This window comes from Rhodotorula graminis (assembly GCF_001329695.1).
Source record: "Rhodotorula graminis WP1 unplaced genomic scaffold RHOBAscaffold_9, whole genome shotgun sequence".
NCBI classification, from domain to species: domain Eukaryota; kingdom Fungi; phylum Basidiomycota; class Microbotryomycetes; order Sporidiobolales; family Sporidiobolaceae; genus Rhodotorula; species Rhodotorula graminis.
In genome coordinates this window covers 253,336-271,307 of record NW_017264936.1, presented here as the reverse complement: position 1 = coordinate 271,307, position 17,972 = coordinate 253,336, and the positions used below count along the sequence as shown (strand labels likewise).

The following is a 17,972-nucleotide window of genomic DNA, read 5'->3' as shown; positions in this document are numbered from 1 at the left end:
CCGCGCGCATCGGCTGCGCGGAGTTCTCGGCGAGGCTCACGCGCGCCCGCGAAAACGAAGCGCCGCCGGCGCCCCCACCTCGGAAACGGCTTGCCAGTCGTCGCCCGTCCCTCGACGCCCTCGCCGTCCTTGCGTCTTCTGTTCACTACCATCACCAAGCCGCTGCACCGCTGCACCCGCCCACCGCAACAGCCACACCCGCAACCGCCTCTCTCGCGCGACTCGCCCGTCACCGCCCTCCACCCTCCACCACCTCCGGCCTTTTCTCGCTCCCTCGACGACCAACAGCACACGATGCCGCACGCGACCAAGTCTGAGATCCGCCCCGAGGCAGAGTACGAGTGCGTCCGCGTTTCTCTCACATCGTCGAGGCGGGCGAGGGTCAACGAGGCGGACCTCGCGGCGAGCGGAGGAGCCTGCTGCGCCGTCCAACGCATCGGTTTCTTCCTTCTGAGCTGCTCGACGGGGCTTTGAGGACTTTCTCTCGGACTGCGCCCGGGAGCAGCGTCTGGAGCGGGTCGAGAACGCGCGTTGACCTCGCCCTCTCCCACAGTGTCATCATCGTCGGCGCCGGTCCCGCTGGCTGCATGGCCAACGTCTGCCTCACGACCTACGGCTTCAAGGTCCTCCACATCGACAACCGCCCGACCACGACCGAGGCAGGACGTGCCGACGGCCTGCAGCCGAGGACGCTCGAGGTGCGTTCAAACATGAGAGCTTAGTACGTGAAACATGAGAGCTTAGTACGTTAGCCATGAGAGCTTAGTACGTTAGCCATGAGGGTTTAGGAGGAGGGCAAGGCGTCGCTCGCCAAGCGCATGATCAACCAGGGCGTCCGGTGCGTCCCTTTTCCTCCTCTTCCTTCTGCGCCTCGTTTGAACTGCTGATCTTCGGATGCACTCCCTTCCGCAGCGTCCAGGAGGTCTCTTTCTGGGACCCGTCGCCTACCGCTCAACTTGCGCGCACTTCGAGGGCGCCGTCGTGCCCCGACTTCATCGACGTTTGCGACCCGTACACGCTCCTCCTCCACCAGGGCCTCATCGAGCGCTCCTTCCTCGACGAGATTGAGGCTGTACGTCCCAGCTCTTTGAGAATATGTGTCACCACAGGCCCTGACGTCGCTTTCCCTCGCAGCGCCGGGCTCACCTCCCTGCCGACAAGGCGTCGCCCGCACCTCACGGCGGCGTGTTCCGCCCGTACGAGTTCGAGACGTGCTCGACCGACGAGTCGCAGGCGTACCCTGTCTCGGCCTCGTTCGTCCACGCCGACACCAAGGAGAAGTTCACCGCCCGCGCCAAGTACCTCCTCGGCGTCGACGGCGCACGGTCCCTCGTCCGTCGCGCCATCTCGGGCGGCCAGCCGGGCGACGGCGAGTGGCAGGGCAAGATCCGCATGCTCGGCGACGCGTCCGACATCATCTGGGGCGTCATGGACGTCGAGGTCAAGACCAACTTCCCCGACATCATGTCCAAGTGCCTGATCCACTCCAAGTCGGACGGCTCGATCATGGTCATCCCGCGCGAGGCGGGTCTCGTGCGCCTGTACGTCCAGCTCCAGGCCGAGGCGGGCCCCGACGGCAAGCAGAAGCACTACGGCCGCGACGCGTCCGAGGACATCTGCAAGTCGCGCGCCCGCAAGATCTTTGAGCCGTTCAAGCTCGAGTTCGGCAAGACTGCGTGGTTCTCTGTCTACCGTACGTCCCTCGTCTCTCTCTCTCTCTCTCTACTCGCCTCGTCGGCCCTCGCGCGTCCCGGCCTTAGTCACCCTTCGCAAGTCACTCATCTTCCCTCGCCACCTTGCAGAGATCGGCCAGCGCATCGCCTCGAACTACACCCTCGACGAGCGTGTCTTCCTTGGCGGCGACGCGACCCACACGCACTCGCCCAAGGCCGGTCAGGGGTGCGTCTTGCTCTCCCTTGCCCTTCTCTCGCGACCTTCTCAAGGAGCACGTTCAGGACCATCGACACTGACATTCGCCCCCGTTGCGGCCCTGCAGCATGAACATCTCGATGCTCGACATGTACTCGCTCGCGTGGAAGATCAACATGGTCGAGAAGGGCGTCGCCGACCGGTCGACCCTCCTCCCGACCTACGAGCAGGAGCGCAAGAGCATCGCCGAGGAGCTCCTCAAGTTCGACAAGGCCTACTCGTCGCTCTTCTCGGGCCGCTCGCCCAAGTCGGACCAGCTCACGGCCGACGCGACCAAGGCCAAGGCCCTCGGCGCCGTCGACCCCGAGCTCTTCATCGAGACGTTCAAGAAGAACGCCTTCTTCACGTCGGGCTGCGGCGCCATCTACTTCGCCAACCCGCTCAACGCCCTCCCCGACTCGGAGCTCGTCAAGAACTACTCGAAGAAGGGCGTCTTTAATCCCGAGGGCAGCAAGCTCATCGCCGGCCAGCGCCTCCTCCCGGGCAAGGTGACGCGCGCCATCGACGCCAACCTCGTCCGCATCCAGCAGGAGGTTAAGATGAACGGCGCCTTCCGGTCCGTCCTGTCCTCCCCTCTTGTCTCTCGGGCCCGCTCGAGGGCGCTTGTCGGCGACGAACCCAAGACTGACCTTCCCACTTCCCTCTGCTTGCAGCATCCACGTCCTCGCCGGCGAGTACGGCAAGTCCAAGGCCCAGATCGCCGCCCTCGACAAGTTCATCGACTCGCCGTCGTCGTTCGTCAACCTGTACCGCCCCAAGAGCGGCGTCCAGTCGGCCATCGTGTACAACTCGCACGACACGCGCCACATCGAGCCCGAGCGCGGTCAGCGCGAGCCCAACTACAACCCGTTCTTCGACTTTTTGTACATCTTTGCGACGCCGCACACCGAGTGGGACGTGAGTCGCTCTTGCCCTCTCGCTTCGCTCTCGCCGTCGCTCGGACCGCCGAAATCCTGACCTCGTCCTCTCTCGCTCGCGCAGATCGAGGACCTGCCGTACAACGCGCGCATCTACCGCGACAACATCTACTCGGACGACGTCTACGACCGCCGCGTCGGCAAGGACGCCAAGGCGGCGCTGCACACCAAGTGGGGCATCTCGACCGAGCAGGGCGGCATCGTCGTCGTGCGCCCGGACGGCTACGTCGGCGCCCAGGTCCCGCTCAACCAGGACGGCTTCGAGGCGCTCAACGCGTACTTTGGCGGGTTCATGAGCGGGTCGCAGAAGGCGAGCCTTTGAGCGGGTCTCTCCCTTTCCCTCGTGTCGATATTGCCTCTTCCTCCCTCTCGCTCCTGGTCTCTCCCCCCTCGTACTATAGCATGAGCCCCCCTTCCGTATCTTGTGGGTCGTCCGCCGCAGCCGGTCTGTAAACATAGCGCAGCCGTTCTTCCTCTTCTTCGTTCGACTTTCCGCAGAGGCGCGAGAGCGAGCTAGCCTCTCTTGCCCTCTCTCGCTGCTCAAGGGGAATGACGAGGACGAAAGTGTCTGTGTTGCACGTGCGGGACTGCTGCAGCGATAAATGGTCGACGAGGGAGGGCTCGTCGAGAGGCGGGAAAAGTCGAGGGGGTGCGTGCGCGAGCGGGAGGGCGTCTAGAAGAAGGACGCCGGCTGCGGGCCCTTGCCGAACTTGTCGTGCACGATCCGTGCGACCGTGTTGGCGAGCTCTGCAGGCGAGGGGTCGAGGGCGAGGGCGAGAAGGGGGAGGAAGAGGTCAGTGAGCGGTCGTCGTCGAGCTCGAGAGGAGAAAGGGGACGCACCGTCGGCCGTGTCGCGCGTCGCCGCCTCGGCGTACACGCGCACACAGTCCTCGGTGCCGCTCGGGCGCACAAAGCTCCTCCCGCCGTCGACCTTGGCGACGGCGTCGTCGATGGCGGCCTGGACGCCCTCGGGCTTGTCGAGCCGGCGCTCGGCGTCGCTCGTGACGAACTGGGTGCGGTCGGCGACGAGGACCTTGACGAGCCGGTTCGGGTAGTCCGAGTAGGCGCGGTCCCACTGGGCGGGCGACCACTGGCGGTGTAGGAGGATCGTCTCGACAAGGAGCATGTCCGAGATGGCGTCGCCGACCGTCTGGTTGATCAAGTCGACGAGCGCGCGCAGGTTGGACAGGGCGGCCGAGGCCGAGGGGGACGAGGGCGAGTGCGCCGAGATGGTCGACAGGGTCAAGGGCGAGAACAGGACCGTGCCGTGGCCGTTGGCCTCAAAGTAGACGCCGACGTCGTACGACTCGGCGGCGTGGTGCAGGTGCTTGACGCCCGTCGGAACGCACGTGACAGGAACGCCCTGTGTGCGGGCCAGCGAGGACCGAGTCAGTGCGGCGGTCCGTGCGAGAGGAAAAGGCGAGAGAGAGAGAGGGACCGGCGACGCACGAGGACCTCGGTCAGGTACTTGGTCGACGCACCGTTGGCGTAGGCCGTCTGGACGACGCCGACCTTGACCGAGTCGTCGAGGCCGGCGTCCTTGACGAGGTCCATGATGAAGCCCGCGACGAGGCCGGCAATCTTGTCGCCGTCGAGCAGGTGGAAGACGCCGTCGGCGTCGGCGTAGTAGAACACGATGCGGTCGGCGTCGCCGTCGAACGAGGCGTAGCGCTGCCACGGCACGAGCTCGACGTTGCGAGGCGCGCGCTGCTGCGTCTTGACGTAGTCGGCGCCGCAGTCAAAGTTGAGGTGGCCGGCCTGGGTCGTGCTGTCGCGCACGGCAATGATGGGCAGGAGGTCGTTGCCGACGACCTTAAGGAACTCCTTGAGCTTGGGCGCGCCGACGCCGTTGGCGCAGTCGACCGTGAGGGCGGGCAAGAGGTGGCGGCCGGTCTGTGCGGGCAAGGGAGGCACAACGGCGGTGTGCGAGGTCAGTCGCAGGTTCATCTGGACGAGTGAGGTATATAGAGAGAGAACGGCGACGAGGACGCACGGCGAGGGTCGAGTAGGCGGTCGCGAGCTTGCGGTAGTAGCCGTCGACGGTCGGCTCGCCGTACGCTTCGGGCGTGCCCTCGGTGTTGAGGCAGCGCACGAGGTAGTGGAGCTGGGGCGTCGTGACGAGGCCGGCGTTGACCTGGTCCGTGTCGAGGGCGGCGAGGCCGTCGACGACGGCGCGCACGAGCGAGCGGCACGAGGGTCGCGTGTCGTGGCCAAAGACGACCTTGGCCTTGACGGCGAGGTCGACGCCGGTGGCCTGGATGACCTGGCGGACGGTGGCGACGAGCGAGTCGTCCGAGACGGCGTTTGCGAGCAAGGTGGCGTACTGCTCCCACGACGAGTGAAGCATCTCGCCGTGCGGGTCGACGAGCTTGACGCCGTTGTCCTGCGGGGCGGCGAGACTTTCGTGAGCGGGGTCGTCAGGGTCGACAGAGACACGGTGAGGGCAAGGGCGCACCTGCTCTGGGTTGTGCGAGGCTGTGACCATGATCCCGATGGTCTGGCCTGCGAGCTTCTTTGAGCGGAGAGCGGCGAGGATGCCGACGCGGAACATGGTGCTGTCGAGGGTGTCGGCACTGTGGGAGTTGGTCGAGTCAGTCAGGGTGCACTGTGCGAGGGAGGAGGCGGCGGGTTGAGCGACGACAGGGAGGAGGAGGGAGCGGGGGGGGCGCACTTTGCCCTGAAGCCGGCGGTGCCGTACGCGAAGGTCGTGTTGTGGGGTCGCGGGTGGTTGGCCGAAGCCGAGCGGATAGCCTGCTCGTTCAAGCTCATCGTAGCAGAGATGTGAGAGAGCGACGACGAGAGCGAGGCAGAGGTGGACGCGACCCTCTCGTCGCCTCGCTCTGCCACAGCTCCGAGCCCGCTTGAACGATGCCTGCCCCGCAGAGTGCCCTCCCCGACAACTTCCTCGGTCCGTCCCGCCCTCCCCTCGCGTTCCCACCTCGCACGACGACCCCCTCCCCGCCAACCCGCCCACCCTCATCACCTCGTCCACCACCACGCCCACTGCCGCTGTACCGCATGCCCCAGGGTGGTCGTGCTGTATCGTTGGATGGCTTGGAGGCGCGGAAGCAGCAGCAGGAGCGGTGGACGAGGCGCGAGGCTGCCCCTCTCCTCCGAGCCAAACCGCGGCCGAGGGACTCGCACGGCGCCGACGCCAGTGCTGCGGTGGAGCATGGGCCGCCGGATGCTCTCAAGGAGCTACACGGTGCAGCTTGCGGGACTGCAGCCCTTCTCGAGCGGGCCCTGGCGTCGCCTCCCTCGCTCCCCATGCTCCGCCCCGACCCGTCCACCTCGCCAACCTCCCAGCACAAGCGCTGCCAGCCGGTCACATCTACCAAGACCCTCGCGCAAAATTGAACAGTGCACTGACCTTGCCTCGTCCCTCCCCTCCCTACCCATGTCGTCCCTCTCCTCCGTCGCCTCTCCGACCCACAGAGATCAAGGAGCAGCGCGAGGAGACGATCCGCCAGTCGTGGATCGGCGTCATGGAGGCCAAGCTCGTGCGCGAGGAGCTCCAGAAGTGCTGGCGGACCGAGGGTGCGTCCCCTTCTCTCCTCGCGTTCCCTCCCCTCCCCTACCGTTCGAGCACGCCCGCGACTGACTCTTTCCTCGTTCTTTCCTCCACTATGCAGGCGTCAACCACTACGAGGTGTGCCACCCGTTGACGGAGAAGTACCTCGACCTCCTGCGGACAAACCGGGTGCGTCGCCGCCGCTCTCTACCTGTTCGACCTCTCGAGCCTGTCACTGACTCGCCGGCCGTGTCTTCTTGGTGCGCGCGTTGCAGATCGAGGGCTACACCAAGCTGGACTTCAAGGCATGAAGGAGAGGAGCGAGTAGCTGGGCTGTGCAACACGAGCAGGAGCGGTTCTCGAGGATCCTGTCGGTCGACGAGAGGCAAGCGGCGTCGGGACCGAGAGCCGAGTCGCTCGCCGACCTCCGAGCTATGGCCCTCATGAGCGACAGCGAGCGCTTCCCCTGAGAGTTCTGGCCAGTCGAGCCGAGTCGCTGTTCGCCTCGCACCGAGTCGCCCTCGTCCACTTCCGCGCGCTCGCCCAAGCCGGCTCGACAAGCTTCATTCGGTGAGCACCACTACTCGCAGTTCGTCTCGAGAACGAGCTGTTGACCCTCTCCTCTCTCGCAGACGATGTCGGCGCGCCTCATCTCGTCGTCGACGAGGGCGACGCTCGCGGCAGCATCCCGCTCGCCCGCCGTCCTGGACGTGCTCGCCCCGGCCACCACCAGCAGCCATCGCCACTACTCGGCCAAGCCGGCGCCGTCCAGAGCTCCGCCCGCCGAGCCTGCCGCGTCGTCCTCCAAGGTCCGCCTCGACTCGACCTCGTCGCGCTCTCGACCACCGCCCAGGGCCGCAAGCGGGCAGCGAGGCGCCGAGACTGCTATATCGAGGTCGCCTGCCACAAGCACGCGCTCCGCCAAGCCGCCGTCGCCCTCGTCCCCCTCCTCGCGCACCGCCCCTCGTCGCACCTCCACCCCATCCGCCTCCGACCTCCTCTCCGAGATGCGCAGCTCGGCCCCGTCCTCCAGCAGTCGACCTCTTCGTCCCGGTCGCCCCAAGAGCGCGTCGCAAAAAGCCCTGGGCGAGCTCCAGCAGGCCCTCGTCGGCAAGCGGCGCGACTTCCTGCGCGCGCTCAACCAGGGCTGGCTCCCGCTGCGCAACACGCGCCAGGTCTCGCGCGTCGCGCCCGAAGACCTCACCAAGCTCGTCCAGGCGGTCGCCGCCGGCGCCAAGGCGCACGCCGCCGACGAGGGCACCTCGTGGCGCTGGGCCGACGTGCGCGAGCTCGTCGTGCACGCCGCGGGCGAGCGCGACAAGCGCCCGGTCGGCGACTGGGCGTGGAGGACGCTCGAACTCGGGTGGGTTGGCGCAGAGCGCGTCGCCGAGGTGTGGGACGCGGTCCGGGCGGGCGAGCATCACGCGCTGCGCACCGGGCCCGACTCGCTCGGCGCCAACTTTACCTCGCCGAGCGCCGAGTTTTCCTCGTCGTCCTCGGCGACGACAGCGGCCGACTCGAAGCCGTCGGCGCCGCTGTTCGCCGCCGCCGTCGTCGCTCGCGCTCTCCTGCGCGCGCGCGCGCCCGCCGCCGAGCGCGAGCCCTTCTCGGCGCTCGTCGCCCAATGGGCCGACTCGCATGTGCCCCGCCTCCAGCCGCTCGTCGCACGAGGGCACATCCAGTCCCTCATCGAGCGGCACGTCTCGCCGTCGTCCTTCGCCCTCTCGACCTCGTCGTCCACCACCTCTTCCTCCTCCTCCTCTTTCACCCCGCCCAGCACCGCCGACCTCGTCGCGACCATGCGCCAAGTCGCGCTCGCGCAGACCTACTACGCGCGCGTGCACGCGCCGGGCCTCGAGGTGCTCGCCGCCGCGCGCGAGCTGTTCCGCACGGGCCGCGCCGCCGACGCGTGGGCGCTGTGGGGCGACGTGCGGCAGGCGGTCGAGGGCGACGACGCGTGGATGGGCACGGCCGCGTGGGACAAGAGCGGGAGCGAGAGGCGGTACCGCGCGCTCGAGGCGGACGAGGTCGGCGCCGAGTCGGTCGAGGGCGAGGGCGAGGGCGAGGTCGAGGTGGGCGCCGCCGCGCCGGCCGTGCCGCGCCCGCTCCCGCCGGCGACGCTGCACCAGGCCGTCGTGTCAACCTTTATCGCCGGGTTCGTCCAGGCGCAGGCGCCCGACCGCGCCAACGCCATCTGGGCGTGGCTCCAGTCGCGCACGCCGCCGCTCGTGCCCGGCCTCGCGTGCTGGACCGGCCTCCTGCACGGTTACGCCGCGCGCGGCGAGGTCCAAGCCGTCGAGTCGGCGTTCGCCGAGCTGCAGCGCTCGGGCCCGGCGCCCGACGTCTGGGCGTGGCTCGAGCGCGTCGACGCCCACTTTGCGACGCGCAGGCCCGACGACGCGATGCGGCTCGCGCGCGTCATGATGCGCGACAAGGACGTCGTGCGCGCGCTCGGCGACGGCGCCCTGCCGGAGGAGGCGTGGAACCGGCTCCAGGTCGGCCTGCTCTCGAACGGGCGCCGGCTCGAGGCCGAGGCGCTCCTCGACGAGATGCGCTCGGCGGGCGTCGAGCCGTCGATCGTGACGGTCAACGGCTTCCTCAAGTCGTACACGCGCGGGTCCAAGCCCGACCTCGCGGCCGTCGTGCGCGTCCTCAAGCTCGTCACCGAGCACGGCCTCGAGCCCAACGTCTACACGTTCACCATGGTCCTCCAGACGCTCCTCGCCGGCGGCCTCAAGGACGCGACGGCGCGCACGATCGCCATAATGGAGCAGGCCAAGGTCAAGCCGACGGCGACGACGTACGGCGCCATCATCCACGACCTCGTCCAGGGCCAGGGCGGGTCGAGCACGAGCGGCGGCAAGCGCGAGCAGCTCGAAGCGGCCGTCCAGCTCCTCGACGAGATGGAGGCCAAGCGCATCCCGGCGACCGAGGTCATCTACACGTCGCTCATCCAGGGCTTCCTAACGGCGATCCCGTCGACGCCGCTCGCCGGCGCGCCGCCGCCGTCGCCCGCCGGCGTCGCGTCGAGCCTCGACGCCGCCTCGAGGGCGCAGCACCCGTACATGGTGGCGGCCCTGACGCTCAAGCAGCGCATGGAGAAGCGCGGCCTGCGCCTCAACCGGGTCGGGTACAACGCGTTCCTCTCGGCGGCGCTCGCGCTCCAGTCCGAGTGGGGCACCGAGTTCGCCCTGCGCCTGTTTGCGACGATGCAGCGCGAGCGTGCAGCGCTCGCCAAGGCGTCGACGTCGAGCAGCAGCAGCAGCAGCAACAGCAGCAGCAGCAGCAGCAGCGCGGGCGACGACGAGGACCCGGCGGCGTCGCAGCAGGCGAGCAGCAGAGGGAGCACGCCGTCCGACACGTGGTACGTGCTGCTCGACGGTTTTGTGCGCATGGGCGACTTTGGGCGTGCGGACGCGGTCGTGCAGGAGATGCAGCGGCAAGGGTTCGAGGTGCGCAACCGCGGGCTGCAGCGGCTCGTGAGCCAGGTGGTGCGAGGGCGGCCGTAGAGGGGCAATCGAGCGATCTCTTTGCAGACCCTTTCTCGAGCCGCTCTCGTGCGCTTGTGCTGGTGCCGAAGCGCTGCCACGCAAGCCGAGAGAGCGCCGTGGGGGGACGAGCGTGCGAGCCGCTCGAGCCGAGAGCAAGTTGCCCCGCTCGCTCGCCGCGGCACCCTCGCCCCTCTCTCACCTCAACTCTGCCAGCTCGACACACGATGCCGTGAGCCCGACCTGCTCCCTCTCGAGCCTGCGAGAGCCCAACGTTGACTGCCCGTGCCCGTCTCGCCCTCCTCCACCTCGTCCTCCCCCGCAACTCGCTCCTTTTCGCCGCACCGCGTCCGCACGACCAGTTCCGCCATCCTCAACGCCGACACGGTCCCGTGCTACCTCGACGGCCAACCTTGGACCTCAACCTCGGCCTCGTACGACGTCAAGGACCCGCACAAGCCCGAGCGCTCCCTCCACAAGGTCAACTCGATCACGGCAGACGACGTGCCCCGTGTCGTCGAGAGCGCAGCAAAGGCGTTCAAGACGTGGAAGACGGTGCGTCCCTCGCTCTCCCTCTCAGGTGCCGAGACCGTGAGCTGACGACGCCTCTCCTCCCCACCCTCGGACCCTCCTCGTCTCTCCCTCCCTCCTCCTCCGCACGCCGTACAGACCTCGGTCGCCGAGCGCCGCGCCATCTTCCTCAAGGCCGCCCAGATCTTCAAGGACCGCCTGCCCGAGTTTGCCCAGGTCGAGGCCGAGGAGACGACGTCGACGGGCAACTGGGCCGGCTTCGACGTGACGCTCGCCATCGAGTCGTGCGTCCCGCTCTCTCCTTTCTCAAGGGCCTCGTCGGCGATGGCGAGCCTGGGCGGCAGGAGCGCACACAGCTGACCTCGTCGTTGCCGCCCGCAGGATCGAGGAGGTCGCTGCCGCCGCCTCGAATGCGCTCCGAGGCGAGATCGCCTCGACCGAGTCGCACCAGCGCGCCTACATCAAGCGTGTGCCCTTTGGCGTCGTGCTCGGCATCGCTCCTTGTGCGTCCCGCCTTCTCCCGATCCTGCAGACCTCGTCGTACTGACCCTTTCCCGCCTCGAATCCTGCAGGGAACGCGCCCGTCACCCTGTCGCAGCGGTCCGTGTACCAGCCCATCATGGCGGGCAACACGGCCATCTTGAAGACGAGCGAGATGTCGCCTCGCACGCACGCCATCATCGCCGAGGTCATGCACGAGGCCGGCCTCCCTGCCGGCGTCCTCTCGGTCGTTCATGTCGCGCCCAAGGACGCTCCCGCCGTCACCGAGGCTTTGATCGCGAGCGAGGCGATCCGCAAGGTCAACTTTACCGGCTCGACCCGCGTCGGCCAGATCGTCGCGCAGCTGTGCGGCAAGTACCTCAAGCCGGTCGTGCTCGAGCTCGGCGGCAAGGCGCCCGCCATCGTGTGCGACGACGCCGACCTCAAGCACGCCGCCAACGCGATCAAGTTCGGCGGCCTCTTCCACTCGGTCCGTCTCGACGTTTCCGCACGGACCTCGTCGACTCGAGAGCGAGAATTGACATTGTCGTCGCGTCCTCCTCTCGCAGGGCCAGATCTGCATGGCGACCCAGACGGCCATCGTGCACGAGTCGATCGTCGACGACTTCCTCAAGCTCCTCACGGCCGACTTTCCTCGCGCGTCGGCGTCGCCCGACGACGGCGCCGCCCTGCGCGGCCTTTTTACGGCGGCGAGCGCCGAGCGCGTCCAGGGCGCCATCGAGGACGCCCTGTCCAAGGGTGCCAAGATTGTCGCCGGCGAGAACAAGCGCGAGGGCAACGTCATCCAGCCGTGCCTCCTGCGCGACGTGACGGACGACATGCGCATCTACCGCGAGGAGATGTTCGCGCCCGTCTTCTCGGTCCTCACGTTCCGCGACGACGAGCAGGCGCTGCGGTTCGCCAACGACCACGAGTACGGCCTGTCGGCGGCCGTCTTTACGCAGAACATCGACCGCGGCCTGCAGCTCGCCGACGGGATCGAGTCGGGCGCCGTCCACATCAACGGCGCGACGGTGCACGACCACGGCCAGGTGCCGCACGGTGGCACCAAGGCGAGCGGGTACGGCCGCTTCAACGGCGCCGAGGGCATCCGGTGCGTCGCCTTCTCCCTTCGTCTCGTTCCTCCCTCTCCTCCCCCCCTCTCTTCCTCCCACTATCCCTTCCTCGCCTTTCTCCCTACTTCATACCTATTCCGCCTCTCCCTCGACACACACAGCCGGCCCCTCACTCGCCTTCTCTCGAGCATCGTTCAGGCCCACTGACCATCCTCGACGAGTCTCGCAGCGAGTTTACGCAGCTCAAGTCGATCACGGTCAACCCGCCGCATGGGTCGTATCCGGCTCCCTCTTCCTGATACATCCGCCGACGTGCAAAGCAAGAAGGACCGACTTCCCGACCACGCCCGGCCTTCCTGCGCCTCCCGAGAGGCTCGTCCCGCCTTTTTCGAGAGGCTCTCTCGCTCGTTCGAGCTTTTCTCTGCTGCTTCTCTCTCTTCCCTCTACATCTCGGCAAGGAATCCGCTGTCTAGCTCAAGCTCAGGCGCCCACGGTCCTGGCTCAGGCGCCTGCGCGCTTGGTCCCTCCTCGCCCCCTCCTCCTCGTCCGCCTTCCCCACCTTCCAGCCCGACCCGCCTCGATTCCGCCTCTCTTTTTCACTCTCAGTCCTCGCCCACGTCGTCCTGTCGCCCCTCAAGCTCGTCAAGCCTCGACTCGCATGTGCGTCGCCGTTTCGCTCGGGCTCCCCTTTCGAGCAGCACCCGGCCAGGGTCTTCGTCCGGCTCGTCCTCTTTCCCTCGCCGTCTCCTCTTCGGCGGTCTGTGTCGTTCGTGCGACCTGTGCGGCGTCGTGTCCTCTGGCCGGGGGCGCGACGTCGATATGTCGTGCGGGCGCTGTGGGTCGTCGAGGATGGGGCGTTGCGGGCTCGATGACGGTCCGTGCGAGGGCATGCTGCTCCTCCGAGTCGACAAGAGCTGGCGGCGCACTCAGTGCCACGAAACGTGAGCGCTGACCTTGATCTGCGGCACGCGCTCGCAGGCGCAACTCGTCGTGTACGTCGTCGGGTTCTCGAGTTCCAGGGAGGGAGGGAGCAAAAACTTGGAGCGGATGGCGAGTGGATGGCGTCGTAGATACAGCGCACGATCTAGACTGTAACGGCAGCGAGGTACATGCGCAGTGCACGAGGAGAGCTGGGCGCGAGAGGCCTGAGCGTCGGCGAGATCCTGTTCGAGCGGCCAAGTCGACCTTCTCAAACTCGCTTTTCCCGACTCTCGCTCGCCTCGCAGCAGCCTCGCCGCTCGCTCGTTGACAGACGACACGAACAAGCGTTCCAAGCGACTGCCCTCCCTGCTAGACAAGCAAATCTCGCCGCGCCCGCTCACCCGCATTCCTCGGAACCGTCAAAGTCCTCGAGCTCGCACCCCTCGAGCGAGTCGTCCTCCTCGTCCTGCCACACCTCGATCTGCGGGACCATGGTGCGCGACGCGAGCTGGTAGGCCTTGGGGCCGCGGCGCTTGAGGGCGTAGAGCTGCGGGAGGCGAGGCGGCGGGTCAGGGTCGAACGGTTGCGAGGAAATCGCGAGAGGAGGGACAAGGCGCTGGAGGATGGGGGAGAGGGAAGCGGGACGAACCAGTTCGACGTAGTTGTAGCGGCGGTTGCGCTCCTTGGCCTGCTTGTACGGCGAGTCGACCCAGCGCAAGTCGAACCCGCCGAGGTGCCACCATTTCGTCGACGCCTCCTTGCAGCCGACGGCGTCGAGGATGACGCGCATGATGGCGACATCGTGGTCGCCGATGTGCTTGCGCAGCCACTCCTTGCGGCACCCGACGGCCTGGTGGTCCCACAGCGTGTCGGGGAAAGGGCGAGGGAACGAGATCGACAGGTTGGCGTGGCTCTCGCCCCAGAACATGGCGGTCGGGCGCTCGAACCAGTCCTGGTCGTACGTCGACTCGGGGTAGTCGGCCGGGTCGCGCGAGGCGGGAGCGGTGCGGGTCGTCGCCCACAGGATGGCGCGGATCGCCTCGACGCGCAGCTCCTCCTGGTAGTCGTCGAAATTCTTGCGGATGGCGGGCAGGGCACGAGCCCAGATGGCGTCCGAGACGGGCGCCGCCTCGACAGGCTGCCAAAGAGGCTTGACCGCGGACCAGTCGAGGAAGAACGCGAACTCGGGCACGACGCGCGACACGAGCCCGGGCTGCGCCGCCTTGAACGAGTCATAGTACGGCTTGATGGCGTCTCGGCGAGTCTCGAAAGCGAGCCGAGCGGCGGTCGCGGTCGCCTCGCGGGCGATTTGGGACTTGACGAGGATGCGGAACGCCGCCCACCCTGTTGCGGTCGAGCTCAGTCAGTACCCTGCCATTTGACAGGACGGGGAGAGATAGAGAGAGGGAGAGCGAGAGAGGGGGAAGGAGAGAGGGAAAAGCGAGGACGTACCGGCAGGGTCGACATCAGGCACCGTCCTCGGAGCTTGGAGGTGGTACAGGCGCGCACCGAGCCACGTCGTCTCGGCCTCGGTCCAGTCGTGCTCGTTGCGGAGGTTGCGGTGGAAGCTGTAGGAGAAAGTGGGCTCGCTGTCAGTATCAGGTGGGCCTGTAGACGGCAAAAGTGCCGAAAGGAAGAAAAAGGACGTACTCGGCGATCTTGGCCTGCTGCTCGTCGCTCTTGCGCTTGTTCTCGTCCTCGATGAGCTGCTGACGAGCACGAAGCTCGGCTTGGATAGCGTCGTGGAGCGACTGGGACACCTGTCGAGGTGCAACGAATGATGAGCCGCGCTCGCGCGAGGCGCACGACGAGGGGGAGGACAGCAACGACGCACCGCCTGCCCCCTCTCGACCCACTCCTCCTTCTCCTTGACGTACTTGGCGAGCGAATCGGCGCCGGGAACGTCGCTGCTGGCGCCCTTGGCCCGCTTCGACTTCTTGGAGCGCGAGGCGCCGTGCGCGTGCGCGACCGCCTCGTCCTGCTCGGCGAGCTCGTACAGCTTGGCGCTCTCTGCCCAGAGCTCGTGGATGACGTAGGTGTCTGCAAGGACGCGAGGTCGTGAGCGGTTGGCGGGCCTCGAGGAGGAGAGGCTGGCTCGAGACGCACACTTGGCCTTGGGCTGATCGAGGCGGCCGGCTGTCGGCGGCGAGGCGAGTCAGGGACGCTGTCGCTCGGGATCGAGTTGCGGAGGATGGACGTACGGTCGTAGCGGACACACTGACGAGCCTGCGGGTGCAAGCCCTGGAGCCCGTTGCGGATCTTGCTGCCCTGGATAAACCTGCCGGCGAGCAAGTGCGTGAGCGGGCGGCATGAAGGGAAGGGAGAGATCCAGGACGCACTTGATCTTCTCGCAAGTCCAGCAGAGGAACGTGCGCAGGTAGTAGACAGTCGCGTACGCCCAGTCTCCCTCGCAGATCTGCGAAACAGAGGCAGCCGGGTCAGGCGGGCGCGAGAGAGGGCAGGAGTCGAAACAAAGGGGACTTACGACGCAGGTGGTACGGTGGAGCAGGTCGGCAAGCTGCTGCTCCGTCATGTCCTCGGGCAGGACGAGGCCGCGGCGCTGGCGGGAGGCTGCCCAGATGGACGACGACTGCGGCCCGTACAGGAACTCGCGGAGCGTCTTGCAGGTGCGCGAGAGCTGGAGGAGCTCGCCGCCGTTGAGGTGCGAGCAGATCTGTGGAAGCAGCCGGTCAGCGCTCGTTGGCGGGCGAGAAGCGGGGGAGGAGGAGAGGGAGGAGAGGGACGGGCTCACCTCGGCGACGAGGTCGAACGGGAGCTTGAGCAGGAGGTCGATGCTGAAGACGGGCTTGTGCTTGGGCGCACGAGGCGGACCGGGCTGCGTCTTGCGCTTCTTGGGCGGGCTCTCTGCGCGCGCGAGTGGGGGAGGCGGTGCAGGACGAGGTCAGGGAGAGGGACGCAAGGAGGGACCGTGAGAGGGGGCGCACCGGTGTCCGACGCGTCCACAGGCGTCTGCTTGCCCTTGCCCTTGGTCGTGCGCGCCTTCTTGCTGCCGCCCCGGGGCGACGAGGAGCCGGCGCGGTCGGGGTCGTCGACGTCGCTCTCGTCGGCGAGGCTCGCGGTGGGAGAGGGAACCTCGGCGGGCACGGCCTTGCGGCTCTTCGCCCTCGCAGAGCGGCGAGGCGGCATCGCGCTCGAGGTGACCCGGGAGGGTGAAGAGGAGGAGGGAGAGCGACGAGCTGATGAGAATGGCTCGGCGGACTCCTCGGCGTCATCTCCCACAAGCTTGCCCTGCCTCTCCGAGGTTCCAGACAAGCTCGCAGAACACTTTGTGGCAGATCCGTCACTATCGCAGCCGAGAGGGCGAGTGCGACCGGACGAGGATCGAGCGCGAGCTCTCCGCTCGCTCGTCTTGAGCGGCGGCGAGCCTCTCGCGCGCTCGACGGCCGCACGCCGCCTCCGATTGAGCAGAGCATCTCTCAGAAGTCGAGAGGCAGTGCTCAAGCGGGCAAACCAGCTCAATCGCACCTCGCCTCCTCCTGGCGCTACCACAAGCCCTCGAGCACCTCGCGCCGGATGATCTCCATGTCGTGAATGACGTCCTCGAGGCCCTGCCCTCCGACCCACTCGCGCACGTCCGAATAGTCGCCCGTCTCGAACCCGTACTCGAGAAGACACTCGAACATCTCGTGCTCCCACGCGTCGTCGAACCCGATCGTGTCGAGCGCTGTACCGTCGACGACGACGCCGTTCGCCTTGGCCGCCCTGACCGCCGCAGCGACGCCCGCCTCGGTGCATGGATAGCGCCAAGAGGCGCGGTACCAGCCGGGCCACATGTAGAAGTTGCGGATGTGGCGGCCCGGCGGGTGCCGACAGCCTTTGCTCCTGAACGTGGGTCCTCGGGTGCACTCGACGTGGTCGAGGGTGAGGTGTTGGAGACGAGGACGGCGGTGCGGACCCTCGAGGAGGTCGCGCAGGAGCCTGTCGCCGGCCTCGGCGCCGAGGCCGAACGACAGCGTGTGGATGTCGGGGAGCGACTGGAGGTACGGGCCAAGGCGGTCGGCCGTGAACGAGCCCTCGCACAGCGTGAGGTCCTCGAGGCGGGTGAACCTCGGCAAGACGTCGTCGAGGGTACCCATAGGGTACGCGCCGACGGCGTCCGGGTCGCAAGCCCGTGAGATGAGGCACAGACGGCGGAGCCCGACAGGTGCTTGACGCAAGATGACGGCGAACGACGCATCCTCGCCGTGATCCCGCAGCTCGAGTTCGACGAGGTGCGGCATCGCTACGGCGAGGACAGGCGCCTCCCACTGCACGGACTCGATGCCGGCGAGCGACAGGCGGGTGAGGGCGCCGAAAACAGGGTACAGCTCGTCGAACCGCAACAGGACCGGCTCGTCGACGAACTCGAACGTGAACGACTTGAGGCGCGCGAAGTCGGCGAGCTGGAACAACCACGCGTCGCCGTACCAGCGGTAGTGGTCGGCGTCGGCCGTGATGCCGAGGTCCTCGATGCGCGCACACAACAGCTCATCGTCGTCTTCAAGAAGGAAGTCGAGGAGGCCGTCGTCGAGCCAGGCGGTCTTGAGGACCTTGAGGTTGCCGAGGCGAGCGAACAGGTTCGACAAACGGCGAGGCCCGACGATGAGCACGTTCTTGACCGCGCCCTCGGCGACGAGCTCCTCGCCATCGCTCTCATCGCCCGAACTCTCGAGGTCCATGCCGACGTCGCCCGCCGCGCTTGCGCGCACGGCGCTGTTCGGCGCCGACGAGCTCGCCGGTCGCGAGTTGACCGACATGGCCATGTCGAGCTGCAGCTCGTGGACGGACGCGCGCGCACGAGGGACAGCCTTGACGGTGCGGCAGAAGCTCGCGAGCGCGTCGTAGCTCTCGACCCGGACGGCGCGGTACAGGTTGGCGCGCTGGAACGGGTACAGGCGGCGGCAGATGGGCTTGCGCGCGAGGCTGCGTTGGGCCTGCGCGGCGTAGGCAAGGATGAAGATGCCGTCGAGGAGCTCGTCGGGGAGCTTGAGGATGGGCGGCGGGCTGATCGAGTTGGGTGACGACGACGAGTTGAGGAGGAGCTGCAGGTGGGGGAGAGGGTCAGAGGCGCTCCGAGCGTATGAGAGGGCGTGCAGACGCACCTGAGGGTCCATCTCGA

General features: G+C 67.5%; 6 protein-coding genes across 6 annotated transcripts; 3 read left to right on the top strand and 3 right to left on the bottom strand.

Moving 5' to 3' along the window:
• The first annotated feature begins 168 nt into the window (after positions 1–168).
• Positions 169–3,322, top strand: RHOBADRAFT_54476 (uncharacterized protein). Its single transcript, XM_018417332.1, has 9 exons — positions 169–341; positions 554–698; positions 789–838; positions 913–1,072; positions 1,135–1,693; positions 1,803–1,899; positions 1,997–2,485; positions 2,583–2,826; positions 2,911–3,322. Exons 1-9 carry the CDS (start codon positions 295–297, stop codon positions 3,166–3,168), a joined length of 2,049 nt encoding a protein of 682 aa, XP_018269934.1. The 5' UTR covers positions 169–294; the 3' UTR covers positions 3,169–3,322.
• Positions 3,323–3,400: 78 nt separating this feature from the next.
• RHOBADRAFT_37761 (uncharacterized protein) lies at positions 3,401–5,615 on the bottom strand (the record flags this gene model as incomplete). Its single annotated transcript, XM_018413460.1, has 6 exons — positions 3,401–3,593; positions 3,687–4,209; positions 4,302–4,739; positions 4,840–5,229; positions 5,302–5,419; positions 5,518–5,615. 6 exons carry the CDS (start codon positions 5,613–5,615, stop codon positions 3,520–3,522), a joined length of 1,641 nt encoding a protein of 546 aa, XP_018269933.1. The 3' UTR covers positions 3,401–3,519.
• A 71-nt stretch (positions 5,616–5,686) lies between these two features.
• On the top strand, positions 5,687–6,723 carry RHOBADRAFT_66680 (uncharacterized protein). Its single transcript, XM_018419039.1, has 4 exons — positions 5,687–5,754; positions 6,282–6,383; positions 6,479–6,546; positions 6,633–6,723. The coding sequence occupies exons 1-4, from the start codon at positions 5,715–5,717 to the stop codon at positions 6,666–6,668; spliced, it is 246 nt and encodes an 81-aa protein (XP_018269932.1). The 5' UTR covers positions 5,687–5,714; the 3' UTR covers positions 6,669–6,723.
• A 269-nt stretch (positions 6,724–6,992) lies between these two features.
• RHOBADRAFT_54473 (uncharacterized protein) lies at positions 6,993–12,277 on the top strand (the record flags this gene model as incomplete). The annotated part of the gene is made up of 7 exons (XM_018417331.1): positions 6,993–9,862; positions 10,208–10,400; positions 10,515–10,660; positions 10,758–10,879; positions 10,949–11,346; positions 11,426–11,970; positions 12,162–12,277. The coding sequence occupies 7 exons, from the start codon at positions 6,993–6,995 to the stop codon at positions 12,229–12,231; spliced, it is 4,344 nt and encodes a 1,447-aa protein (XP_018269931.1). The 3' UTR covers positions 12,232–12,277.
• A 900-nt stretch (positions 12,278–13,177) lies between these two features.
• Positions 13,178–16,005, bottom strand: RHOBADRAFT_54472 (uncharacterized protein). The gene is made up of 11 exons (XM_018417330.1): positions 15,799–16,005; positions 15,606–15,718; positions 15,339–15,527; positions 15,193–15,269; positions 15,055–15,131; positions 14,960–14,989; positions 14,688–14,893; positions 14,504–14,613; positions 14,306–14,421; positions 13,503–14,197; positions 13,178–13,400 (listed from the first exon to the last, which is right to left on the bottom strand). Exons 1-11 carry the CDS (start codon positions 15,998–16,000, stop codon positions 13,251–13,253), a joined length of 1,965 nt encoding a protein of 654 aa, XP_018269930.1. The 5' UTR covers positions 16,001–16,005; the 3' UTR covers positions 13,178–13,250.
• A 351-nt stretch (positions 16,006–16,356) lies between these two features.
• RHOBADRAFT_45172 (uncharacterized protein) lies at positions 16,357–17,967 on the bottom strand (the record flags this gene model as incomplete). The annotated part of the gene is made up of 2 exons (XM_018414555.1): positions 16,357–17,895; positions 17,956–17,967. The coding sequence occupies 2 exons, from the start codon at positions 17,965–17,967 to the stop codon at positions 16,357–16,359; spliced, it is 1,551 nt and encodes a 516-aa protein (XP_018269929.1).
• Between the last annotated feature and the right edge of the window lie 5 nt (positions 17,968–17,972).

Coding starts and splice junctions, on each gene's coding strand:
- RHOBADRAFT_54476 (XM_018417332.1), top strand. CDS start 295: ATGCCGCACGCGACCAAGTCTGAGATCCGCCCCGAGGCAGAGTACGA. Junction 342..553: donor CGCCCCGAGGCAGAGTACGA/GTGCGTCCGCGT, acceptor CCTCTCCCACAG/TGTCATCATCGTCGGCGCCG. Junction 1,900..1,996: donor TCGCCCAAGGCCGGTCAGGG/GTGCGTCTTGCT, acceptor GCGGCCCTGCAG/CATGAACATCTCGATGCTCG.
- RHOBADRAFT_66680 (XM_018419039.1), top strand. CDS start 5,715: ATGCCTGCCCCGCAGAGTGCCCTCCCCGACAACTTCCTCG. Junction 5,755..6,281: donor CCTCCCCGACAACTTCCTCG/GTCCGTCCCGCC, acceptor TCCGACCCACAG/AGATCAAGGAGCAGCGCGAG. Junction 6,384..6,478: donor GAAGTGCTGGCGGACCGAGG/GTGCGTCCCCTT, acceptor TCCACTATGCAG/GCGTCAACCACTACGAGGTG.
- RHOBADRAFT_54472 (XM_018417330.1), bottom strand. CDS start 16,000: ATGCCGCCTCGCCGCTCTGCGAGGGCGAAGAGCCGCAAGGCCGTGCCC. Junction 14,894..14,959: donor CGATCAGCCCAAGGCCAAGT/GTGCGTCTCGAG, acceptor GCGTCCTTGCAG/ACACCTACGTCATCCACGAG. Junction 14,614..14,687: donor GGGTCGAGAGGGGGCAGGCG/GTGCGTCGTTGC, acceptor GCACCTCGACAG/GTGTCCCAGTCGCTCCACGA.